At 41.5% G+C, this 26,579-nt stretch overlaps 2 protein-coding genes and 1 non-coding gene across 6 annotated transcripts in view; all 3 read right to left on the bottom strand.

Annotated features, from left to right (window-relative positions):
* Positions 1-20,504, bottom strand: part of LUC7L2 (LUC7 like 2, pre-mRNA splicing factor) — a 36,267-nt gene extending 15,763 nt beyond the window's left edge. The window contains exons 1-3 of one of the 3 annotated variants that reach the window (XM_075499521.1): positions 19,051-19,103; positions 11,822-11,892; positions 10,016-10,110 (exon numbers count right to left, since the gene is read on the bottom strand). In XM_075499521.1, the coding sequence (XP_075355636.1) occupies positions 10,016-10,110; positions 11,822-11,892; positions 19,051-19,088 (204 nt within the window). In that variant the 5' untranslated portion in view covers positions 19,089-19,103. Of the gene's footprint in view, positions 1-10,015; positions 10,111-11,821; positions 11,893-16,938; positions 16,974-19,050; positions 19,104-20,143 lie in introns of those variants that run through there. The other 2 variants (XM_075499531.1, XM_075499541.1) reach the window with 2 other exon arrangements.
* A 1,809-nt stretch (positions 20,505-22,313) lies between these two features.
* Positions 22,314-24,662, bottom strand: FMC1 (formation of mitochondrial complex V assembly factor 1). Of its 2 annotated transcripts, none has more exons than XM_075499617.1 (2): positions 24,365-24,646; positions 22,314-24,196 (listed from the first exon to the last, which is right to left on the bottom strand). In XM_075499617.1, the coding sequence occupies exons 1-2, from the start codon at positions 24,500-24,502 to the stop codon at positions 24,002-24,004; spliced, it is 333 nt and encodes a 110-aa protein (XP_075355732.1). In that variant the 5' UTR covers positions 24,503-24,646; the 3' UTR covers positions 22,314-24,001. The 2 variants fall into 2 exon arrangements, 1 of the variants encoding a protein (XP_075355732.1); XR_012775455.1 differs by having other exon boundaries at positions 22,316-22,871; positions 23,687-24,662.
* Positions 24,663-25,148: 486 nt separating this feature from the next.
* On the bottom strand, positions 25,149-25,221 carry TRNAR-CCU (transfer RNA arginine (anticodon CCU)). Its single transcript has one exon. It is a non-coding gene; the product is annotated as a tRNA-Arg (tRNA).
* Between the last annotated feature and the right edge of the window lie 1,358 nt (positions 25,222-26,579).

Raw genomic sequence — 26,579 nt, 5'->3', positions numbered from 1 at the left:
AACCCCCAAAAAAACAATTTGTAACAGAAACAAAATTGAACAAAACCAACACACCCTCTCTGGAAAAGCACAGGCTGATGTATAATCACTGAAAATGATTATTATTTGCATCACTTAAAACCAGCACAGTTTCAGTTAAGTCTGCTCTTGGCACTGCTCACTTAATATTAAGAAAAATTAATCGTTTCTTAACATTGAAAGCACATAATGAAAGTTGAACTCTGATGGAAAAAGCTGTTACTGTTGTAGTTTAATAACAGTTTTAGAACCAAACTAAAATAATTAATAACTTGTGTTGTGAGTTTTGTAAATAAAAGATGAGTGTTAACTCAGAAACCGCCGCAAGTCACTTGGTATCTGAGCCAAGTGAGTAGGTTTTTTTAAAATAAACAAAACACTTGCATTTAAGTAGCAATTCAAGCCTCACAAGTATAGTAAAAATCCCAAACATCAAATGCTTTCAACTTCTCAAATCATCAGTTAGATGTTCCAACAAACCCATTATAGTAATTTCTACAGAAGTTGTTGGTTTATTTCAAATGGTAGAGACGGAAAAAACATTGCTCAAAAACAGAATTTTGAACTTGAAAGTTTTTGATAAACTGTAGTTATTTAAATACCCTTCAGCCACCACAAAGCTGTTTTCTGGAAAACATTTGATTGCAATAGAGAACATCCGATTGCAATGCTAAAGAAAAAGATTAGCTTTTCCTTTTGCAACTACACAGGACCTCAGCAATTTTGTTAACTGATGCAAATCCACAAAGACCTTGAAGCTGAGCAGTGTATTACACATGTTTATTTCCAAGTCATTAAATGCTGCCATTATTTAAACTACAGCATTCTTTCAGGAAAGTACTTCAGTACTAGGAAAGCAATATTAAAGAACATTTTAAAATTATCTGAAAATTAAGACACTTAATCCTCCTAAAATTGTGAAAAGCTTGTCTTTATCCTGATTCAGCACTTGTACTGATAAGGTATTTAAGGTTAAACTGTAAAACTCAAGGCCAATCCTGTTTTAAGTGAAGCACTCCAGTTCTAAATACATAGATAAGGCTAGTGAAACAGTTTAACAGATGTTAAACTGAATACAATAACAAAAAGCCTGAAACACATCCACCATAGCATCAGAAAAAATGCTATTTTAACATGCAGTCTACATACATGAAGAAATGCATGAAATAAACTCCCATCACAGTAAAAAAAACAGAATTCACATGATATTACCGTGACACACTGTTCACTTTACATGTGTTTTACACTTCTTTTCCCTCTATTCGGGTTGGATTTGCCCTCCTCAAAACAGTACATTTTCCGATTTCTTTTCTTCTTACTGTAATTGTAAATCCATACCTGAAAGGATGGTAATTACTCTGCACCAGCATTACTACTGAAAAATTTTCTGTTCTCCTTTTATCACCGCATTGTGCTGTCCCATGCTGGCACATCTGCTTGTGCAGTCGAACACAATCTGGGTACTGACTGGGTAAAAACATATCTTTGCAAACCAAAAACAGAGGCAATTTTTCAGCAGTGCACCTTTGTCCAACTTGTCAGGCAGCCACACAAACAGACACGCTGACAATATGTAGAGGGCAACATAACAGCAGACTTAAGCAGCTAGGATGTCTTACAGTATCAAGATGCCTCTTCAGAAACTCTTGAATAACTTCAGTAATATTAGTGGCAATTTTGAGGGATGAGGTGGGTATTACGGAGGATTTGTTTTTGTTAGAGGTCTCAATCAGAAGACAGGAAATTTTGGCTGCCCTTTCCCTCTTTGATCCGACAGAGTGCAGCCTTATAAGTACATGGCATAACACACAGGGAGTAAGAACAAGCAGGTACAAGAGAAAAGGATTCTTTTTCATTATAACTTTGCTGCTAAAGAAATTGTATTGTCATTGGAACTGCTCCTTAACACAACCTGTACTAATCTTGGCTAATCCTTTGAAAGCACCTTCACAGAAATGTTACTATTAAATGTCTCTCTTAAAAGTTCTATTAGCAAATCTCAGTGTAGAGAGACAAAAAAAAAAAAAAAAAAAAAAATTAAAACTCAAAACAGTTTGCATATTATATGCAAAATCAGGCTAAAAAGCACTTCTGCTGGTATAAATTATGCAACATTAGGCAAAGACAATTCGTCTTGGGGATGATTCATTACTGTCAAAAGTCTATGCTGGATCAGAATTGACAAGGACCTTAATAAGCACAGAGCAGCTCGTATAATAATTTGGCTAGCTGCAAAGTAGATGGACAGCAGATGGAAATGGACAGAAGATACAGCAAGACACATTATTTTCATTTTGCACATGTCCACCTTGGCATTTGGTGCCAAGAAGTGCCCTCCCTCAGAGGCAAAGAACAAGCATTGGTAGTCAGCCATTTAAAGATCAATCACATTTGAAACAGAAGGTGGTTACGAGGGAGACTAATGTTCAGACATGAGCTACTAATGAAGGCTTAAAAAGAACGCACATTAACTGTTTTTCACTGCCGATACACTGACTTTCAGACAGACTTATGCAGTGATGTAAAGCAAATAAAGAAAGGTGAGAACATCCAAGTCCCCAGGCTAAACATAACTAAAATTTATTGAATATGTGAAGCCATGCTTTGGGGATTTTTGCAGTTACTGCACTTTTACTGAAGATTAAAACCAGAAAATCCCTACATATTTGGTGAACCTTTCTTAAAAGTGAAAGCTACTGCTGAAGATTAGTCTAGAAAATAGTCTAGGCAACCACATGTAAAGCAGGATATCAGGAGTCCTTTTGCTATTGCTGAGCTCTGCTTAAGAAAGTAGTGCCTTCTACTAACAATTTGCTAACCATTTTCTGTAATACTTTTTTTATTTCTCAGTGTTAGATGGACAATTAAAGCTACTCGATTTCCCAGAGCTGAGGTTTAGACAACTGGTCTTTCATCCCAACCAACCTCATATTGAAATGATTCAGTAGTAATTTTTGTCATCCCATCCACAAAATAGATACAATGCCTTTGGTATTAATACAGAAATACGGATTACATACATTTAGTTTAACAATGATGCATAGGTCTGCTTCAATCAAATCAGGTACCAAAAAAAGAGAATCACATGAGTTAAGTATGAATAGATAAGGAAGACCTGGCTGAGGACTTAGGCAATAGAGAATCTGAAGAGTTTATCTGTAAAATAAATGGGCACTCAGAGTAGCTGACACTAATAACCGAACTGGAGACTAAACTCTGATGTGATGCTGTTTCTGGAACATAAAATTAAGGTGGTTTTCTTTTCACATCTTGAGCTACCTACAGCAAAACTCCCATTTTGGCACTTTTACAACTATTACACATTCCTTTGACATCAGAGATTAGATTATTGAATGTACTCTACATGGAGTGCAAAAAGAGCACAGAAAAGCCAAAGCTACTTAAAACACAGAGGGCTGATGTTGAGCCAAATGTGACAGTAGCACACACTATCAATGCTTCTAAAAACAGCATGCATCTTTGATAGGTTTTGAAAAAAGATACTCTGGGCAGTGTTTATGTAGAGAATTCTTTCTAGCTATAAAGATACCCATACCAAAGCAGTGCACACTCAGCAAGAGAAGCGGGTTTTTTTGCTTGTTTGTTTGCTTAGGAAGATCTGACGTGACTGAAAAATTTATACTGAAGGAACCGGATCCCTCCCTTTATCAAATTGTCAAGGCAACTACTAGGGTATGTATGAGAACACCTTTGCTACTGATAAAAAGAAGCTGCTACTGATAAAAAGAAGCTGCTACTGATAAAAAGAAGCTGCAGATAGACTCTTTGCTGAGATCTTCCTTATCATGGAACTCACTTTTCATCTGCATTAAAAATTTTGTTTCTGACAGATTTCTAGACTTGTGATAAAGCCCATCCTCTCTTGTAGGCAACACATGTTCAGAAGGGGAGCCTTTAGGATGATACAATAATGCATGATTTAAGTCCTCTGACTCCACTAACAGGGTTAACTTTTTTAGGACTTCACTAGCAGGAAAGAAATGCTGAGCTAAAAAGAGGCAGAAATTAAGTTATTAAAGTCCTTACCAAGCACGGAAAATTCCAGGTATCTTCAGAAGTATAATAATACTTTAAAGACATTTCTCCTTTTAACCATACTCTCACTTCTGAGGACTTCAAGTCCTTAGAATAGATCTTCACTGAAAGACAAAGCTAGCAGCAGTCTTTCTTATTTTTAAATATTTCAGTGTTTACATAGTATTTGGTCTTATAGCCTGACTATATAATATATTAACATTGAAGTTAGATAACCATATAGAAAGTAACAAAAACACCCTTCACCTAGATAAATTAAACCCATTAAAATGGAATATGGTACAGTCAGTTCACTTTCCTGGCACTGGTCAAAGAAATTAAGAATATGTTTCAAGAGAGTTTCATGATCACTTGCTGGGACAACAGAGCACTTCACAATTCATCACCGTGGGGCTGAAGGCTACAAATTGAGGTAGCTTATGCAAGCCTAATTTATTTTGATTTGCAAAGTTGAAACAGTTCACATGATGAAGTCAGTCCTGAACTGAAAAGCTGATACCCTCCAGCAGAATGCCTGCTTTTTGTAGTACTACAGCAAATAATCACATTGGCACACCTAAGTTTTAGGCATGGAAATAGTTCCACTGATCCAACGGGACTACTTGCAAAGAAATCAACTCTAGATTAAAACACCTTACTAACACCTAGCTGCAGATTTGTGAACTATCCAAGCTTCTCTTCCACAGTAAAAGGAGATCTAGCAGCACAGTCAGTGAGCCTAAATGGATTCAGTCCACCTTGAGAGGGATACCTAGTGGCAGGTAAACTGAATCTTTCTCTAGGCTCCACTGCCTATATCCCTCTGACTCCAGTGCAAGCTTTGACACCTAGCTCCTCAGCTGAAACCTAAATTTAGATGGCTTAATCTGGAGCTGAATTCCACCCCTAATAAGCTTAAAGTTAATCACATATTAAAGTATATTGTTAAACCAAGGTCTCAATCAATATGCTTTTAGTCAGCAAGAGCCCTGAACAGCTGAGTGCAATAAATTCATGAGCACCTAAAGATATGCTTAACTGCAGGACTGAGCTAACAGAGCATACTTTGAGGTCTGTATAAATAAAATGCAAGAAGCAGTGTTCTTCAACAAATACACATAAATACAAATACAGACAAAGTTAATCCACTGAGCAGAAAGGAGTTTCTCAATCATGGTTTGCAAGAAAAAATTTCACAAATACTGTATGTGGTCAAGAGGGAAGCACAATCAAGCTAATAAGAGAGCCGGATTGCTGCAGAAGTGGGCTGCTTGGGCTCTTCCAAGAGAGCTAGCAGGTTACTATAAATATTCAGGACATTACTACCTTTAACCTTATTAAAGGTATTTACTTTAAATCTTCCCACCTTGTCATTTTCATTAGTACTCAAGCTATTCATTCAGAAACATACAAAGATAGAGAAAACACATTCTTATACATCTTGTAAAACCTGCTGAAGACAGCACAGAGCTTACACCCGGAGTATGTTGCTTAATAGGTTTGTACCATTACAGGGGAGTCATCTGACTCCTACATATGTAGCTTCAGTCCTAATTTCATAATATAAACAAACAATTTTGTAATGCTGATGAAAAATCACTCAAGAACTATGGTTTGGAAAAAAAAAACCACCAAAAACCCACAAGCCTGATCATCAGCAACTATTAAGGATAAAAAAAGCTAAAGTAAAAGTGTTAACCCTTTAAGACAAATACTTTTAAACAGAAATTGCTAACTTTAAGTGGTAAATTATTCATTGTGTCCCAGTAGCCAGGGTTTACAAAGTCTTACTAATCTCTCATGATAAAATTCTCAACTCGAAATGAATGAGTAAACTCTTAAATGACTGACTTAGGCAGGTGAACCAGTGCCCAAGTGATCATCATGAAAAAGCAGAGCACCAAAACCTGAAAAAAAGTCAGTTACAAATAAAAACAGCTTTTGTGAGACACATTGTCAAAAGCAGGTTCTGAAGAGACACTGTTCTACAACCCTGAATACAAAGTCATTTCTGTCATCTTACAATTAGTTTACTATGTGCCTCACACAAACTTCAAAACACATTTCACATAAAAAGGTAATCACAGAGCACAATAGATTTGGAATTATAATTTAATAAACTGAAAGAGGATGCTATAATTTTATCTTTGTTTACATTTTTGCTGTTGGGACTTACTATTCTACCTATGTCTTCCATGTAGCCTGTTATTCCCATTGCCCTTAGAAGCAGACCACAAAAAAAATCCAAACCCATACTCTCCCTGTCTCTCCCCAAAGTGACAGAAAATCATGTCCTGCAGGCACTGAGACACCTCTGACTGCGTGACTTAGAATTTTCAAGTCTACAAAACCAGAAACCTACTAGCACAAAAACATGTCCCTAAAAAAAAAAAAAGTAAAATAGGATTGTAACCGAAATCTCCTGATTTAAGTAGGTAACAACTGAAGCTCATTAACAGACAACTAGACAAGTCTATCCAGAAAAGTGGAAGAAGAGGGTAACTGATACAGAATGAACTACTCTGTTGGCAACAGCAGCCAGAAAAAAAAAATTAAATTTCAAAATACCGCTAGTTCTTATGGCTTTACACTCTTAAGTCAAATATTTAGGGTTCCTTTAAAGACAACTTTATTGTTCCTTTAAATACAAACTACTCTGAGGAAGCAAGACACAGAGAAACGCAAAAGAAAGCTCAAAAAAGTAGGAAGCTGTGCATTGTTGCCAGTCTAGACAATGGAATTTCCCTAGTAAAACTCAAAGCTTTACTAATTTGTATGGATGCTTTTTTCCTGAAATGTTTCTAATGTTAACTAAAAGATAAACCTGATCAAGAAACTTGAGGAAAATAGCTACTGCAAGTGTTCTGGAGAAATAACAAAATATTTCATACAGTATTCTTAAAAATAAGCATACACTTCATCTAACAAGAGAAGAGATAATATATGCAGAAATATGGACAACAAAGAGAAAGTCTCCAATCTTCTAAGAAAGGTATACACGCACTACTTTTACCAATACATACTGCAGCCTGGTGAATAAGATTTTATTGTCAAGGGAAATCAATTCCTTGGCAGAGTTTTGGGTATTTGGCCATTAAGGAAAAGAACACACTAAATTAACAGAGCCTACTCATATGAGTCATTTTGTTTGTCTTGCGTTATCTGTGAATGTCCTCCTTGACTGCTTTTGAAAGAGTGGGTGTATTGGAATAGCATAGAAGTCTGCATTTTGCAAATGGGAACAGTAATATGCAGTTCACAAAAATTGCACAGATTATCTTGTGACAAAAAAATGGCAATCCATGTCCAGTATTTTACTGATAATCTAGTCAATGAAGAGATTTAACCTCATAAAATATCCCCAGAGAACTTATTCTTTCAGAAGCATAAGATTCTGGATTTGAATCTTTAAAAAAAAAAAAAAAAAAAAAAAAAGGCACTCAATCTTTGTTACCTACAGTTCTTGAACATGAAGATGCACCAAAAATTTCCTGTCAAAACTCTGAAGAAAACTCCACAATCGTTTTCCAAATCAACAATAAACTACATGCTTCTTGCTGTTTTAAGAACTGTGCTATTAAGACAGAAGGCCCATTTCTTCAGACCCATGACTAGGTAAACAGCAGAACATCATATGGGTCTTCAGATAAAGCCCGTCTCTTATGAGTCCCTTTCTACTACTCCCACTAAAAGGCTTAAACTAGTCACTGTTTTCCTGGACCCAGAATTACATCGTGGAACACATTTTGTGGTCTGATGACTAACTGCATTACGAGGGGGGGGGGGGGGAATTGATATTCACTGAGTAAGTAGTTCAGTTTAGTACTTGAAGAGCAGCAGCAGCAGAATCCAATATGAGGCAGATGAGAAATTTCAGTGAGGACTAACAAACTGGGCAAACAGGCCCAACCTACATGCTTGGTCTGCACCATAAGAGGCATTATTGCATGATACCTACGACTTTTATAGTTCTAAAGATAAACATTTCCTACTTGCTAAAGACAGCCATTCTAGAAATCTTTGCTTATAAAAATTAGACCACAATGAAAAGCTGTCAAATTAATCCTTTTAACAGTATCTTCTTGTGGATTCTGACCAATGACTTTGTATGTTTTTATAGCATACTGTTATGTCTCATATCTTCCCCCAACCATGAGCTATTTTGCTCATCACACAACCAAAACACTGGACAACATAACAGATGGGTGAAGAGGAACACATTCTTCTCCCTTTTTCCTCCCATTTTGTTTAGACAGTAATGCACAGAACAGTTCAAAATAAAACTACATATGGACTGATACACAAAGCATTGTTATCAATTTGTTATCACTTATAAAAAAGAATGACTTCAAGGTAAGGAAATATGTGCAAGATGCATTGTCTTCAGTGTGAATTATCTTCAGTATTAATTATCTTCAGTATATGCCAAACACACATTAACTTCAAGAGACACGACTTGCGATATGACAGAACTTTTCTATACAACAGAAAAAGGAAACAGTGTCTGTAAGGATAGGAAAAAAATTTAGGCAGCCACAAGACTTACGAAGAAGCTCAACAAGTGGGTCTTTTCTATTCCACTGCCTTTTTTATTAAGACAAATGCTAAGTTCTCTAGTTCAGTTCTACTACTTATTTTGCCTCTTCTTCCTGTGCTTCTTAGCAATTACAGTTGCGCCTACTTTTGCAGGGACTCTTAAGAGGAGGGAAGGACAGACTGTAACTATTGATCTGTCAGTGTAAGTGTCAAAGTTAGTAAAACGACCAAAATTAGCGTGTGCATGCATGTTTGAAGCCCTTTGATCAACCAAAAATATTATGGTTAATTTAAAATCACAGCTACTTGGAAAGCATATTAGAGGCCAGGTGACAGGTAGATCAGTTACCAAGTCTACACGTTTCAGTTTTTGATTTTGCATATGAACTTCATCCTGTATTTCATTAAAGGCTGCAGTCAAGTTAGCCATTTGGAATCATACAGCACGGAGAACCAATAATGCTTCAAATAATCCTTAAGACAGGTTTTCCAGTACTTATTTTCCCCTCTGCCAAAGGTTAAGAAAATGTGCCAACGTGAATAAGGAAAGCTACCAAAGTGCAGCATTAAGAATGGCAGGCACACAAGACTCTGCATAACATCATAGTACCTCTCTCTACTCTTAATTCTTCTAACACCATGGAACATTAGGTTAAATAATCAATGCAACATAACTTACCTGCCTTTCACAAAGAATAAGCTACCTTAATCAGACACCACAAGGTAAAGCGTGGGCACATTGACAAAGCTACCAGCACGTGTCAAAGCCCCTTGTTTGCTATGGTCAGGCAGAGGAACCTCTACTATAGAGTACACAAAAATCCAAGTCAAAAAAGTGAAGTTAATATGTTATAAGTGGAGATTTTCAAATTGCCTTATAATTTGTGAAAATGGCACAGTAACTAGATGTTGTACACTGAGTGCCACTGTCATGTTTAATATATCTCACCTTCTAGAAATGAAATTATTTGAACTTTCAACTGTTTTCACTAAAGTATTTCTGAAGAAATATCACCTCTCTTCCCTATACAAATATTTGTGGGAAGATTTCTCACTGCAACATAAAGTTTTAAAGTAACTTCACAGTTTATGCATAAATTACATTTCCTTTTTTTCTACTAGGTGCATCAGTACCAGCTTGCTATAGCACAATTCATGTAAGTAACCTTATGTATTTTACATTTTTTATGTTATAGCAAACAATGATGAATTTGTAAGTAATAATTAGCATATACAACAGAAAACTTCTAAAAAATAACTTCATAACCCATAAATTAGTTGTTTTATAAAAGTTCCTCTGAACTACCAGAGAGCACCAGAGAGATACTTGCTGAAAACCGTGAAGTTAAAAGAGGTATTACTAAGAACAACTATAATTAAATTTTTCCATTCTTATCTAAATAAAACACAAGATTTAGCTACGTACAGTTCCAGAGAGCACATCATGAGGGCAGCAGTTGAGAAGGTGGCTCTTGCACACTCTGTCATCACTGAATTTGATTCGCTGACGGGTTGTGTCACCTGCAATATAGAAATCAACACATTCCAGGTTAGAAATCTGGGGAAGCCAGAAATGTTCTGCAGGTTACATGCAAAGCGTTAACATTGCCCTGTCACATAGTGAAGGCCTATGGAAACTAGAACTTAAAACACTGTATGCTTCTTTGCCAAATAACACCAAAACCACAAATACATGTTTTTATGTTCTATAATGCTATTTTTAAATCCTCTCAACTTCACCTTCAAAAATGCAGCATGAAAAGTGCTTGAAACCAGAAAGACAGCATTAGCTTAAAAACACTTTGCTACAACAGCATTTGTTAAATGAGCTATATAACGTTCTATTCAGATTTTGCATGAAATAGTGATGTATTTGTATGCAACAATTAGCATATAAAAGCAGCCTCGTAAACACAAAATGATACACATTGAGTCTTCACTGAATCCCACCTGATATTCATTTTATGATTTTGCTCTTGGATGCAATGCACCCTCTTACTTCTGATGGGAGTAGCATAAAGAGTTGGCAGAAGAATTATTTTAAATGCTTACAAACCTGAAAAAAAGTCAGTCAAACATATGGACATACCCTATATGCAAAATTATTTTACAGATGTTTGCATATCTCTGTATCATAAGCCTTTTTTTTTTTTTTCTTTTCTACATGCTGTTTGTTGGGCTGGGAACATCTTAATTATATCTTCATCATGGCAGGTTGTAGTTCCTGCATTAGCAGAAGCATCAACCTGTCCACACACTGAGGTCAATTGCAAGTTTAAATAACCCCATCTTGGAGCAAGACCTGAAGTCTTCAGAACAAAGTAACCAGCTGGTATTTTGGGGATGAGGGCAGGAATATGTTTTCCTTCGAGTCATAACATAATTGTCACTATTTGAGATTCGGAAGAGACACCACTGCTACGGCTCTCTTGTTGTTAAGACACAGGCATGATAACACACCTTAATATCTCTCAGCATGTTATCTATTTATTAATTTTTAAAAACATAACAACTTGTTAAAATCTCTAATCACTGAAAACCTACTGGTGAATTACTGAAGCAAGGAGGGCTGCTGGGGGGGGGGTGGGAGGGGGGAAGACATACAATGAGTTCAGATAGCAGCCTTTTGCATTTCATCAAGTATTTTAAAGAATGTAGATAGATTTTGCAGTTATTATTTTATGGCTTCATGACCTGAAACACTGAGAATTTTTAATCTATTGAACAATTCAAGAAGCCAAACTCATTACTGAGGTAACTACAACAGAGGGGAATAAAAAACCCGTATCTTATTAGTCAAGCCTTTCTTACTATTATGTAATCAGATTTTTAAATATCAGTTCTATGCATAGGATGCTAATATATAACATTTTCAGATGGGCCAAGTTTCAGATTAGTAAGCAAACAAAAGTTTCCAAAAACACCACATGCTTAATTTGCCTGCAGGATACAACAGTTAAAACCTGTAATCCACAGGCTAAAAGACAGCTTCAAAGCAGTTCAACAATAGGTTTTCTAGAGGGTGACCTTACTGCTTAGTTATACTTACACTACTAAAAATTTAGAGCAATCCCTTTATAATCATGCCTGCTACTGCAGTAAAGAGTTTTGAGTTTTGCTTTTCTTTTTCTTTTTTTTTTTCTTTTTAGGAGGTGGATCCATATTTTTTTAAACACATAACTGCGTTTGTTCCACATTCATTAACACATCTGAAAAGTTATTGATAACTCACGGCTCGGCGAATGCGGGGCCTTTCTGACACTCCCTTGCAGATTGATGTAGGCAGGCAAAGATACATTGAACCTTTATAAATAAAACAAGGGGCCAGATTGTTCAGTTTGTATAGAATAATAGACTCTGCCAGCAATTTTAACACAGCATCTAGAAACACATGTTGATTGTAAAGATTCTTCTATATAAAGACAAATGAACAAAATCAAGAAAAGTATTTAAAAAAAAGACAGCTGATGGCCTAATAGCACTAACCTATCAGGAGTCAAGGAGTTATCAAGACCAGAAAATTGCTGAAAGACTCATGGTTCCTTAGGTAAAGTTGGCAAGTAGTATTTTCACAGATGTTACCTCAACATTTAGACATAGCTTTTTTCATACCTCTACCACAACTAGGAACTGATGCTACAGCTGCAATACAGTCTTTTTTCATCTAAGTGGCTAGCATGATAATCACAATTACCAAACTGAGATAAGACAACACGGGGGGGGGGGGGGGGGAACGTAGCAGAAACTCATCAATGACAGCCTCAAGAACACGTTCCACATTTACATTTTAAACATTTATTCTTTCTGCACTGTGCCTTTGGTCTAGTATTTAAGAGACTTTCAAAAGACTCCCATACACAGAACATTCAGATATTTACCTTTTCCTTCCTATGAAAAGCAGTTTCATACATTTGCATTTATTTTAATCTATGCTGTTTCAGAAGGAAGGTTTATCAAAAAGAAAAGGTGTCGTATACTATGTCCTAACAACGACTGAATATTGTGTCCCTCTGGCAGCTCGTTCCAGAGTCTGATAGCCTCAGAAGAAAATGCTTTTATTTCTTCATGAATTTTGTGAGCTCCAATACCCATAAATAGTGCAGACCTGTTGGCAAAGACAGACAATGCATTCTGCTGCTGACCTACACCTGAATCATCTTAAGTAGGTGATGACCTGGAGTCTACATGGGCTGCTGGGGGGGAGGGCAGAATAAAATCTACAGATCCACTATACACCTGACATTCAGCCTGTAGCAAGAGAGACTTTTGCGGATGCCTTCTAAAAATTAAAATAACATGAACAGATGTGTTCTTAAGCCAAGGACTTCAGTGGTACATCAGATAACCAAGACACTACTCTTTGTCAAACTGTACTTAGGTTGATACACTCTTTGTATGGTCAGACAATGAAGTGAATGCTAAGCAATGTTTATGAGTATTTAAAAAAAAGCTTTATATATTCTGTAAGAAGAAAATAATACATCTAGGTACCAAATAGCTGCAGTCATCTACATTTTAGAAGTATCCTTAAACGTTTATGAAGGGGACACTATCACTGATATTTCAGACCTTATTACAAATTCTATTTTAATAGGTAAATAATTAAATTAGCTCAAAATAGCAACTTATTTAACCCTGCCTCTGAAGAATAGCAGAGTATTCAACTACTTGATCTTTAGGACTCATGCTCATTAAAGGAATCAAAGTAGTTTATCAGGGCATTACAGGAGTCAACATCTATTACTATAGGCCATCCCTGTGTTTCCAATTATATTTTCTCCATTAAAAAACCCCCTCATATGATTGATAAAATTTACATGGAGATACAGAAAAAATAAATTAAATTTTCCTCAAGAAGCAGCAGCTTTAGTTTTACTTAAAGTACCTGGCCCAAACCACATTTCTATAAGAGACTACTTCCCAGATGAATGGAGTACTTTGAAACAGAATTGAAACCATTCAAGAAAAAAAGCCAAACATCAAGGAAATTTCTACACTTGCACATTTCATATCCTTTATAAGCATAAGGAACCTGCACACTAGAGACACAAATATTAAAGAGATGAGGGCAGCAATGTAAAATTTCTAAAGGAAGTTTTCTAGTTTGTATTAAACATGCTGACTACAAAAGTAACATCAATATGCAAGACCAATGCCTACTGCTGATTAAGGAACATGCAGAGGTTAAGATCACAATGTGCGCTTGTACTATACAATTCACTTTGAACTCCCAAGTCTAATCTATTAACAAACTTCCACAATGTAATTCCTGTTCAGCATATTTTTATCGCAAACCAGCAGAATGAACACTTATGTATCAACAATGCTTAGCATTATAACATGCTTATAACAATGATTTAGTTGATCCAGTATCTCTTACTGTTCTGATATATCCTAATATACTACTAACAACAATCTCAGTGCATTGATGAGAATTACCCTTTATAATCCAACTGTAACCTCCAATTGCAAACTAATGGTGCAATCCATGCAAAGACAACAATGTGCATTTTCATGCCATTGACTTCCTGCGTTAAGCTGTATCAACCAAAACCGGTTAGCTTTCCACTCAAATTTTTGAAGCATGACTCCCAACATGTTGGCAAGGGACTCCGAAAGCTTTACTCACGAACAGCTACTATCTGGGTGGAATATCAAGTTAAAGACTGCGTATCAAATTTCATCAGCAAAGCAAGCCCTGTACAACAAGTATTCAACATCATTATTTAGTTGAGGCTTATGCAGTCACAGAAGATCCTGCTCCAGCTACACACTGAACGGGCAGCTAATTCTGATATTCTTGTCACTAACACTGGACGCATCCTTACCGTAACACCTTTAGAATAATACATTTCTAAGCAGGATTGCTTCTGGTTTACACTATGACTGAATTAATACCCGTGAATGCAGAATATAACGAAACTATTTTTTTAGCTAATGCATTACAAGTGGAACAAATATAAGAATTATTTTCTATGAGGTATGAATATGCCCATTTGCTTCTTCATAAATGCCATTTCATACAGTGTCCCAAATCCAGAGTAGAAAAATTCCTCACATCCTTCATTGTTCCTCCCATTTTTAAGGTCTAAAGTACCAGAACATTGTAACAAAGCCAGCAAATACACACAATTCACTAAACACGATCATTGCTCTTAAAGCATTCTTATCACTCCTGATCGACAAATAAAGAATCTTTTCATGAAGCTTATATGTTGCTACTACTTTCAGATTTCTGAGCTGGTATCAATTCAACATTTTGGGTAGGTTTTGCAGAAATTAATGTATACAAGATACTTTTTTCTGCCTTTACTTTGCTGCTGATCCATATTTGAAAGAAGAGCTCTCAGAGGAGGCTCTTGGCTCCCTGACCTGGCTCTCAGCCTGAAGCTACCCAAACGTCTAGCAGTCCTCAAGTAATGGACAACAACGTATTGAAAACTGACTTCAAAAAGCACATACTACCTCCCACCTACAAGTGTAAAGCAAAGTGGAAAACAAAATCTATGTGCCCTGAAAATACCAACCTCAACCCACCACCCATCCTTAAGTACACAGAGAACTCTTCAATAATCCCATACTGAAACAAAGAAATTAAAAAATGGGTTACAAATTCTAGATTACACCTGTTACCATATAAAGGGTGTCACCAAACACAGGATTACTTTAAGATAAGCACAAGGGTGTTACTTCAACTCCTCCCAAACAAGGAGGACAGAAAAGTCACACGTTAGTAACCACTAGTAAGGATAACTGAAGTGGCTAGTGTAAAACAGAAAAACTGATTAAGATGTGAACAGATGCAAAAAGGGTATTTTAACTTTCAGTCCCAGAAGATGATCTAGAACAAGAAAAGTTCTTTGCTAGTTAACAGCTAAAGAACCGAGTTAAAGACTCCAAACACAGCAATTCAGCTCAAAAAGCTAGCCAGTGAAGCAAAAGGAGTGTTGATCGGCACTTCATACATGAGGGTTCTGTATATTTAAAGGCTCCAAAGATTTTTCTACTAGTCACATAGCATATTTGTTAGGATGCTTGGGAGAACATTTTCATGACCACATGCAAGTCTCAGAAGCACGCACAAATTTAACTGTCTCTTAAGAAGAATCTAATTAACTTTGCTAGTTTTTTGTATTTCTAGACTATAACCTAATTTTGATGTAGTGGCAATTATTTAAAAAAACAAAACCATCACCACATTTTTTTGCAACAGTCAAGTCTTAGCAGTTTCAAGACGTTGTATTGTTCCAGGGCCATTCAGATCTGCCCTGTGTCTGCACTACTGTAAGAAGTAATGATCCTGCTCCACCCTCTGCTTCTAATCGATTCCTCACACTGACTCTAGCACTCACGCAGCAAGGCAGAGCAGGTAACTGACCTAGCAGAAAATGAACCAGTTGAGCAAGGTAAGCTGATTTAAGATAAAACAGGATCTTTACAATCAGGCCTTTTAAAGAAAACTTAGCAATCTTCGCTCATTTCAGCTATATTTGGGGGGGGAATCCTGGCATACTAGTATTGATTGTTAACATTTCACTCAATTTGTAAATGACTATTTAAAACAGTTATGATCCTATTTGTAAGGATCACTCCTGTTTTCTAGAGCATAGGGATGGCAAAAGCAGGGTTTACCTAAGCATACTATTAAAAAATGTTTAATCAATTTTAGAGTTGAAAAATAGTGTTTAAAAAAATAAAAACCACACTTTTCTATCAGTTTATTCCTAATACTTCTGAGTGACAAGTTCCCGCAGCTCTGGTCATCAACAATAAATTCAACTTGAACTAACCTTTTAACTATTGACATATGTAGTAAAAAGTCCTTTAGTTTAACTGCTAACAGTAAAAAAACAGTATGAAGACAACAATTGCATGTAAGTACATAAGATCAGCACCTGGTCTTCAGCACTCCTTATTTGTCAATATTTGGGAAACCCACACTATGTATTCAGCAGTTTATATTTAAGCCTCTCTATTTAAGTATGTCAGGTTATCAGTACTTGGAATGACATACTTCAGAGAAGACTTTTTGCAACCTGCAGTCAAGACTATATTAAATTAGTCCAGCTTTTTAGTAACATCAAGATCTAAGCCACTTTTTTTTTTTTAAATTTTGTCATGGTCCACTTCCAATCCAGTTTTCCACTTCTTGTCAGAGAACCATGCAAGAGAAATTTAAGTTAGGTATATTTAAGGCATTTTAAAAAAACACTTGCTTTTACATAATGTGCTTTTCCAGGTGTGTAGCAGAACCATACCTGCCATTTACAGAATGACTTCATTGTATTGACATTAACAATACAACTGCTTTTTAGATATCCCAGATGAATTCTAAGAACTGCAACTCACTGGAAACTCCTGAAGAGCATCTGCCAAGTCCCTTCTGTTTCACTTCTCTGTCAGGTGTCTGTCACATGAGCAAAGGCAAACATGGAGCAGTGGGGCACTGGGCCGGGCAACTGGCAACAGGCTGCCTGAACATCACATCCTGGCAGGTACCAGACAGGAGTACATCACACATTGAGTGATGCCACGTGACTACAAGTGCATCTATCCCACTGCCAAAATTCAGACAAGGAAGGAAGCAGGTTGCCAAAGCAAGTCACAAAGCTCTCGGTTCTCCCTGCCCACAAGCATAGGGCCCTCTGGGAAAGGACACAGCAAGGGGCAGGCCTGGAGCCACATACCTAGTTCTAGACAGCCACACGTTGAGTAACTCTGTTTGAAATGAGAAGGCTCCTTACTAACAATTTATTTCTCATAAATACTCTTACAGCTCAGAAGGTATTTTCTGAATCAATTTGACCAATACAGAACTGTGCTTTCTAGGTGTTCTCAGAGCTTAACAACAAATCCATAAAAACAGTTAATAACTATGTCCTTCGAGCTTCTCCATTCCGGCCCCAGGGACACCAGTTATAATGAGTGTGCACAAACTCCCACAAATTACAGCCTACAGCTCATCTCCTAAAACGATGTTTAAGCATCTCATTGTGGAATTTTCAAAACCATTTTCAGAGCATGTTCCTGTTCTCTACAAATGATACTATTAGCTCCCAAAAAGTAATATAGACTACATATTCAGGCACCACCATTGGCTTTGAATTTACCTCCGATTTTGTTCTTTTCCCACTCAAGAGATCAAATGTTTGATCTGCCTTTTCTAATATAGGTAAGAATTTTAAACTTGCACATCCTAGGCTCCTCAAAAAACAAACAAACAAAAAAACCCCACCCCACAATCCACCCAAAACAACAAACCCCACACTGCGTAAAGTATAAAATTCTGTTAATCAGGAAATTAAAAAGCTTTGGTAATTTTGACAACATAAACCACAAACATCACCCAAGAAAGATTTTTTTTTAGAAACATTTTAAACTCTATTGTGTTGCCAGGCAGAGCAAAATCAAAGGCAATGGGGACAAGTGGTGAAACGAGAGCTACGATCTACCAAGAAATGAAAAAAGTGCCACATTCTAATGAGAAGCTACAATTTGCGTATTACTGGAAACAGAATATTTGCCAAAGGTGACAGGAACATAAAAACCCAAATGACCCCAAACCCTATGACTCTCAAGATTAGCAGTATTTCAATGACCTTGAGCCTGGCCTTGAATTTATTAAGTACCAGCTCTGCAGAAAAGGATGATTTTCAATCCCTGTGCACACTTCGGTTTAAATAATGCTCCACTGGATTTTTTTTTTTTTAAAAGCTAGAATGCTGTTACACTGTGATCCTCAATTCCCCCAATAATGGAAGCCAGTTTTGCAAAGTCTGTTCTCCTTAACCTTCTCCATCCTGGCAATTTTGTTTAAATGCTTCCTCTCCAGCCAGTTAATTTCTAAACAGTTCAGCACATGTGGTTTGGGAATTATAGGGTGGGTGGGAGGGGGGAATAAAATTATAAATAAAATAACTGCTTTCTCATGAAGCTAAAGTAAATCTAGTCTGAAATTGCTTTTCCTGGTTAGATCTTAGTCACTTAGCATTTTTAAGCAGCTGTCACAGGTAAATCACACTCTTCTCCCAGCACCCAATAGAAGATACATTCACAAATTGAAACAGCCCACCTCTCTTTAAACCTTCTGTGTAGTCTTAGGTACCTCTGAGAGTGTGATCTAGGTGCCAACACTGGGAAGACTTGAGTTTCATGAGCACAATGTTACTTTGCCATGCACTTAGACACATGCAGCCACAACAGGAAGTATTCGAAAACCTTCTGGGGCAAGACAAAAAAACTCCCTAAATCAGATCCTGCATGATGACTACTCACTAACCAGCCTTGCTCTGGAAGACAATCTCTGCAGAACAGTAATTTTCCAATGAGATTATCACGCCCCTGTTTAAAACAGCTATAAGCACTTAGCAGAAAGCATTCATGATATACTGGCTATGTGAAAACTAGTTACATTTATTTAAAATGCTAGATTATACTAAAAAAGCTGTCGGATCACATTACCCCAGTACCAACAGATGACCGGCATACACAAGGTACATCCCAGTTCATAGATCCTACTCGGTGCATGGGAAAACAGGCAACCATTAATTCAGCACGAAGCTTCAACAAACATGTAACACATCTGCAAGAGTGAGTACAACATGCAGAACATTTAAATAATCTCTAATTGCTGCCTACCCTCGGGTGCAGTATTCTCTTGTTTATAGGTAAAATACTACACAGCATAACAGGAACTGCTCTTTTCTTTTAGCCCCCAAACTATCTGGATTTATGGGCGACTAGCAGTTCAAACTTTCATGTCGATCGCCATGCACCCTGACAAAAATTCTGAAAAGCTTTACACAGTGATAATTTCAGTTCACTATGTGACCGCAGAGTGACCTGAAACCTGACTGTACATCTAGTACCTCCCTCTTGGGATTACTGCCTCTAGTTGTTAAGCTTTTAGTTAGCTGTTTAGGGCTTGCTTGTTTTTAAAAGAGTTCGTCCACTTGGGTTAACTACACTCTCTCTTTCAGAAAGCAACAGCAGCCATACCCACCTGCTGACTGAAATGATGGTTTGGGTCAGACTTTAGACAAAACTATAACAACACAAAAAAATCCCCCTGCTCCACTGAAGCGGCTGTTGGTTTGGGGGAGTTTTTGGTTTGTTCCCCCCCATGATCTGAATCTAGCGAATTGCTGTCTCCCTCAGCGGTGAGCCGCGCGGGAAGGCTTCGCGGGCGCGCCTTTAGCGGCGCGATTCCGCTGCGAGCCCCGGGCACCGCGGGGAGCGGATCTCAAACAGCAGCTGAAACGGCAGCACGGCCTCCCGCCGCCCGGACAACGGCTGGCGCTGGCAGCTCCGCGGGGGGAGGCGGCGCCCGGCTCCCCCGAGCCCCGGGGACGGCAGCGCCGAAGGTCCCCACCCCGCCGCTGACCTACGGCCTCGGCAGGCCCCGCCCCGCGGGGGAGGACAGGGAGCGGGCCCCGGGCCTGCCAATCACGGTGAACGGCCGGCCGGCCAGCCTGCCCGGTACCGCCGTGACCTCAGGGGCTTCGGCGGCTCCGCCCCCTCCTCCCCTCCCCCGCCCCGGCCGGGGGGCACTTACCGTCCCGGGACGTGCCCATGAGCTGGTCCAGCATGGCGCGCATCTGGGCCTGCGCCGACATCTTGAGCGCGCGAGGGGCCGGCCCGGCCCGGCCGAGTCACGCCGACAGCGGCCTACAAGGCCCGAGGCCCGGCGCGGCGCTCAGCCCTCCCCCTCGCGTCACTGGCGGGCCCGGGCGGAGCCGCTCCCCCGACGCCGCAGGGGGGGGAAGCGGGCGCTGCCTCTGTTTCGCGCTCCCGGTGGAAGGCGAAGCGGGAAACCTGCCTCGCGCCGGCCTCGGTGCCGCCGCCTCGCCTCCCCTCCCCCCTCCGCTCCTCCCGCTTCCTCTCACGCCTGCCACGCGCGCGCGCCAGCGGTAACGGAAACCCGCGCGCACGCGCCCTGAACCCCCTCGTCCGCTCCCCGACGTCAGCGCGGACGGGCCCTGGCGCCCGCTGATTGGCCACGGCGTGCGGTGTTCGGCCGGTGACGCACAGCGCGGCGAGGTCCCTGATTGGGCCGTCGAGCCTTTCGCCGGGCTGGGCCCCTGGGGCGCGCTGATTGGCCGGGCGGCCCCGCGTAGCCGCTGTGACGTCCTGGTCTGCGGCTCAGCGGCGGCGGCCTGCTCTGCTGCGGGCGAGAGCGACGCCAGGGCGCCGGGCCCGGCCCTGGCCCTCCGGGAGGGGGCTGTGGGGGCCCCGGCCCGCTCCCGGGAAGCAGAAGTCGGGCAGTGCCCGGTCCGGTGGGCCCGTCCCGGGTTCCTGCCCCTCTGAGGGGAAACCCAACCGGAGCAGTTTCATGACGCTTGATTCTAACGTGCTAGAGCACGTGGCTGAGCTGACATTAATGGTAAAGCAGGAGGGAAACTTGGGCTATGTAACGGTCGTCTCTTACAGCCCAGCAGCCTGGTCCCGCTTACTCGTCCCCGGGACAGGCACGTCTTTCCCTCGCTGGGATGCTCGCCGAGTGACGGGAGCAAGTTAATAAAGACATGCGTGCGCATACGCATCTGGGCTAGGTAGGAGCGGGCGTGAATGGCTACGTATGTCTGAGCTAGCGCTGACGGAATATGCTTCTTCAAGACAACTTGACTGACATTCAGCACCATTTTAATGGCTCCGTTCTCCTCTCAAGCTGTCAAGTGCAGTTATGGTTGCATTGGTGAGAAAAAGCTACTGCAGTACCCGCTCTTTAGAGAACCTCCCTTAAAACTGCAGTTACTGTTATGCATTGCAGCTAATTCAACTTACAGAGCACCAAGATCCAGCCTCAAGAAGAGTTATTTTCACAATTTCTACCTATCCTAAGTCCTGCATTTTGTGACTATCCCTTTCTTAACCATCGTGTTGCCACCTAGTGCCCAAAAGCCTTCAATGACTGTCACCAGGATCAATTCTAATCGTCCACAACCAGGGTCCTGTTCAACTTTTAAGGTTAGCTTAATAGGAGTGAGAAAAGGCAACCTAAAAAGCCATTAAAAACCCCACCCCCAATTATCTGGATTTCACAAGGACTTGCAGAGAGGATGCAATGCTCAGACGGGAGTCTTTTATAATACATTTAGGAAAACATTCCCTCCCTGGTGCTCCTCTGCTATTCAGAACATGTCCCGGCTTTCTTTTTTCTTTAACATATAAATTTACTTTTGTTAGTCATTACATTACTTTGGATTGAAGGGGAAGTAACTGGAAGAGATACAGATCCTGGTTAACATTTTCGCTATTTAGTACCTTAGTATGTTTAGGGGAAATTGAGAAATTTTAGCTATCATTTGTACCCACACCGTACAACCTTTAGCTCTAGGTACTCTTTAAGGAGCATCTATTTCTGGCCAAATTCCAGCTTTTCTTCCAGAACTGGTTTCAGTGAGCCATTTAGTTTTCTTCTGGAGCAATACACTACAGGCTTTGGATGGAGTAAACCTTTAATGCATCTGGAAAGTAAATTGCAGAATGCAGCAGCTGCATTAAATAACTTAGAACAACAAATACGTCACAGCCATTCCCAGGGTGTGGTGACTTCCCATAACTCTCATCTACTGAGCTACAAATAGGTTGGTACTTTCCCACCTGTGATATCAACACTTTTCAAAAAAAACACCACTGTTTAAGTAGTGATGTTATCCCACAAGTGTAAGGTCATTTACCCGGTGTGCGAGATGCCAATATATACACAGGGCAGAGGTATTTCATTTCATGTCTGCGCAGAGATGGGTGCTAGGTGGTAGCTCCACAAAGCTAGCACAAAGTTTGGTCATGCAGGTACAGTATTTATACAGTCTAGTTATGCATATGCATAAGTAATTACACAAAGCAGTTTTCTGTTGGTCTACATTTCTCTTATTTCAACTTAAAGCTACAGTGCTACTTTAATATTCTGCGCATGCTTGCAGGAAGTGGGGGGGTAGCTTTCTTTGGTCTTTAATTGAGTCGGTGGTTGTGATCTCCCCCTGCCGTCTTTACCTTTCCCCTAGTTTCTGTAAATCTTGTTGGCTTCATGTAGTGCTGAATCCTCCCAGCCCGGCAATCTCCCTTATAACAAGATGTTTCTTTTATCAGTCCTTGAAGTTCCTCATCTTAGTTTCTTCTTTGAAGGTTGGTGATTAATGAGGCCTGCATATTCCCCTTTTATCAGTCTCTTAGTTTTTCTTCAAGGGCACAGTCATCAGCAAGGCACGTGTTGTTTATACAAAAAGTGTCTTTTTTGTATAGTTTCATAAGGCCTCTATGGCCCTTACATCAGTGAGACACTGCAAGCATTGCAAACTGGATTTTTGGTCTACAGAACCTTAAAACTTGCAGTTCACATCTCCTTACCTTACCTAAGTAGCCCATGTCTCCCCAGTTTTAAGGATCTATTGTGTGTATCCACTATACTTTGGGGATTAAACTATCCCCGAGTTTTAAATACAGTGGAAGGAGAATATATAGATTTAGATCAAGTAATTCTGTTTGCAGTATTTTTCTGACAGAATACTTTGTTTTCCCTGGTAGTAAAAAAAACCCAAGCACTCTTTTGTCATCCTTGCTTATAGTTCCTCCCCCACGTAAACAAGCCTCACATTTTTAGCCATTATAAGTCATCCTTATTACAGATTTCTTACACATCTTGCATATAATTCAACCCTCTTCTGAGAAGAGGGCAGCAACAATTCAAGCCAGTATTTCTTTTCTTATAAACTTGCTGTTCCAGAGTGCAAGACAAGCAAGAAAACAGCAGCCTAATTTGTGCATCTGGTGTAACTGGCAGTGATCAGTTCACTTTAGTTTTTCTGAGATTCACAGTGTGTAAGAACAGCATAGGAAGCTTAGTCACAGAGTCGACCACTCGGAGACACTGTGAAACACGTAATTCATTAAGCAGTATTTGTCTCTTTGAATTAGTACCACTAGCTCACCACCATGGGAAAAAAAAGTCTTCAGGGCGAAAGAGGTTTGTGCTACTGTAGTGCTTGCCAGAATTCACTAATGTTCCAAAGAAAGGGCCTTTGCTCTTGGGAGAGTAAAAATCCCCCCCCCACAACGTGGCTGGAAAACCCTACAGTAAACAGACAAATTCTCTTACCTACAGGTTTTGAGGGGTGAACCAATAACCCTTTCAACTCCTTAGACAAGACAGTTTAGCAGAGAAGGCTGTCATGTTTTCCACTACAGACAACCTTCCTCTCATTCCGTGGAGGCTGCCTGTCACACCACACGTTCAGATGGAAGGGCTGTGTCAGGTATGCTTGATAAACTGAGAGCGGGATTCCCAGGTATGGCTCTTTCACACCACCCCCGCAACCTAAAATCGGCAGAAAACACAAACTAGATAAGCCAGGCCGTTTCCATAGCCTAAGATATTTATTCAGGAATAAATAGGGAACGCAACACAACCATCTTAACCCTTCCCTCCCGGCTGCTGAGGCAACCTGAAGCCCACCAGGCCGGCGACCTCCTCAGGCGAGCGCTCCCCTTTGCCGTGGTACTCCTGGTGAAGGGCCGTGTGCTCCCGGACGCTGCGGAGCAGGCAGAGGTAGGTGGCAGCCTGGAAGTGCAGCTCCTGCTGGGCCCGGCACAGCTTCTCGCTGGTGACCTGCCGAGAGGAGGGAACAAGCCCCGGAGGCTTCACCTCCCCCCGAGGCCACGGGCTCCCGCGCTGGGCTGCGCGGCCTCGGGCAGGGGCGCCCCCGCCTCGCCTCGCCTCCACAAGGGGGAGGAGGCAGGAGGGAGAGAGGGGCGGGTGGGGGGAGCCCGCGCGTACCCGGTGGGCGCGGAAGGCCGCGACGATGTGCCGGTAGGCGGGCGTGTGGCGGTAGGGGCGGCCCGCCCGGCCGCTGGCGTGGCGGAGCTCCCGCAGGAGCCCGCGCAAGGTCTGCAGCGGAGAGCCCAGCGCCGCCATCTTCCGCCCCTCCCCGCCCGCCGACCAATCGAGCGCCGCCGCCTCGCTGCGGCGGCCAATAAGGAAGCGGCCGGCGAGGGCGCGCTTCACCTTCGCGCCTTCGGCTGGGGGGCGCGGACGAGGCGAGGCTGCGCCAGGGCGGGCTATCGAGCGCCGAGCCGAGCGATCGCCTTCTCCGTACCCCCACCCCCCGCAATCAGCGGAGGTCAAGTGGCGAAGGTCGAGCGTGAGGGGAGGCCGTGCCGAGCCCCGCCCCAGCCTCGCGCTTGGCCGTTGGGTGGGGGAAGGAGCGATCCGCCGCCGGCCTGTGCGCGGCGCGCGTGGGCTGTACGCACTGGAGCGGGACGCACTGGGAGGCACCCGAGGGGCCCGTCCCGCTTGCGGGAAGCTGAGCTGGGCCGTGGCCTCTCTCCGAGCAGCCCACGCGTGTTTGTGAGGTCTCCGGTCTTAAAACGGATCTACACCTCGTTAGAACCCACGGGGGACGCTCGGAAATCCGTAGACCCGCGGCAGAACGCAGACCCGCGGCAGCCCGCGCCTCAAGGCCGGCGCTGTGGATGAGCCGGCGCGGTATGGGCGCTGAGGAGCTCCTGGGAGTCGCGGCCGTCCCACCTCAGCCGGGCCGAGTGAAAAAAAAAAAAACACCCACCCCAGATGGGACTCGAACCCACAATCCCTGGCTTAGGAGGCCAATGCCTTATCCATTAGGCCACTGGGGCTGCCGCGGGAGCACATTCTCGGTGTGGGTACTTCTCTCTGTCCCCGCCCCTCTTCCTTTTATGGAAAGCGCGAAAGCCGCTGACTGGGCAGCACCTCCCCGCGCGCGGCTCGCGGACCGGAAGACGCCTGCCGCGTAGCCCACTGGGAGCGCGGGGAGCGGCCGGTGCTCGGCGGGAGAGGGCGGCGGCGCGGCCGGGGAGGCCGGGTGGGGGAAGGCGGGTTTCCTGGTACGGCAGGCCAGGACGCCAGACTTTGCCTTGAAATAACACGCCCCAAAAGGGAAGAGTTGCCGCCTTATACTAATCTTCCGATGGTCTTAAACTGCTGTTCCTTGCTCACAGTATTTCCCTTCAGCCCTGACTGAAGAACGCTAGCAACGCTCCCCCAACCCAACAACGAAAAGGCCCAAGTGGCAACCCTTCAAGTGAAACCTTTTTGCATCTTTATTTTTGTGAGAAATCACAGAGCCAGGGGTAATATGTACATTCCTCTTTATTTAATACAGCACAGACACATGACACATAAAAAAAAAAGAAAAGTACACTCATGAAAAAAGCCTGTCGCAGTCAGGGACAGGGAACAGCTACGCCGAATTGAGTAAGGCTCCTACTGCAGAACAGGGGTCTGCCGGCAAGGTTGGATCCCAGAGCAAAGTCTGCTGCCAAAAAAAGGAAAGCAGAAAATAAAAGGGCAAGTCCCTCTCGGTAGAGGTGGAGGCAGCACTATCTGCAAGGTTCGCAGGATACAAACCCTACTACTGTGTTTGGACCACAGCACTGAAAGTGAGAAATGCTCTCCAGCTATTCTTGCAGAAGGCCAATAGTCCTGACCTCTGAAAACATCAGACTTCTCAGGGATAGCAAACCTGAGTATCTGGAAGGAGTGAAAACATCAAGTAGTCACACAGAAGAGAGTTAAAATTAGTCTCCCTGATAGGGCTCTGCTAGCCATAACCAGGAATGTGATGTGCAGGGGAACAAACCGGCTTCCCAGCTAACAAAAGACTAACAGCCATTAAACTGACCAGAACAATATACACACTTGGAACTGATACAGGCTTTTGTGGCAGCAGCTTCTTCCTTTTCCTGCTTCAGTTCAGGATGGAAATCAAGCAGGCACCAGTTCCTCTGGCAAAGAGCCTTACACACTTTTAAAAAATTAAAATACAAAAAAGGGAGACAGGTGTATTTACAAAATCCATGGCTGGTACAGTACATCATTTTTAAGACACACTAAATGCTACAATCTTTCAGGTCCTGAGATTATTACAAAAAAACCCAACAACTCAAAACTTGCGTTCAGGTCCAGTTTTATAAGGAGAGAGGAAAGAAATCACACATTTAAAACACAGTATCCC

The sequence above is a fragment of the Mycteria americana genome, chromosome 1, assembly GCF_035582795.1.
Source record: "Mycteria americana isolate JAX WOST 10 ecotype Jacksonville Zoo and Gardens chromosome 1, USCA_MyAme_1.0, whole genome shotgun sequence".
Lineage (NCBI taxonomy): Eukaryota > Metazoa > Chordata > Aves > Ciconiiformes > Ciconiidae > Mycteria > Mycteria americana.
The sequence above is the reverse complement of the archived record's forward strand: the minus strand, read 5'-3'. Positions and strand labels throughout refer to the sequence as shown.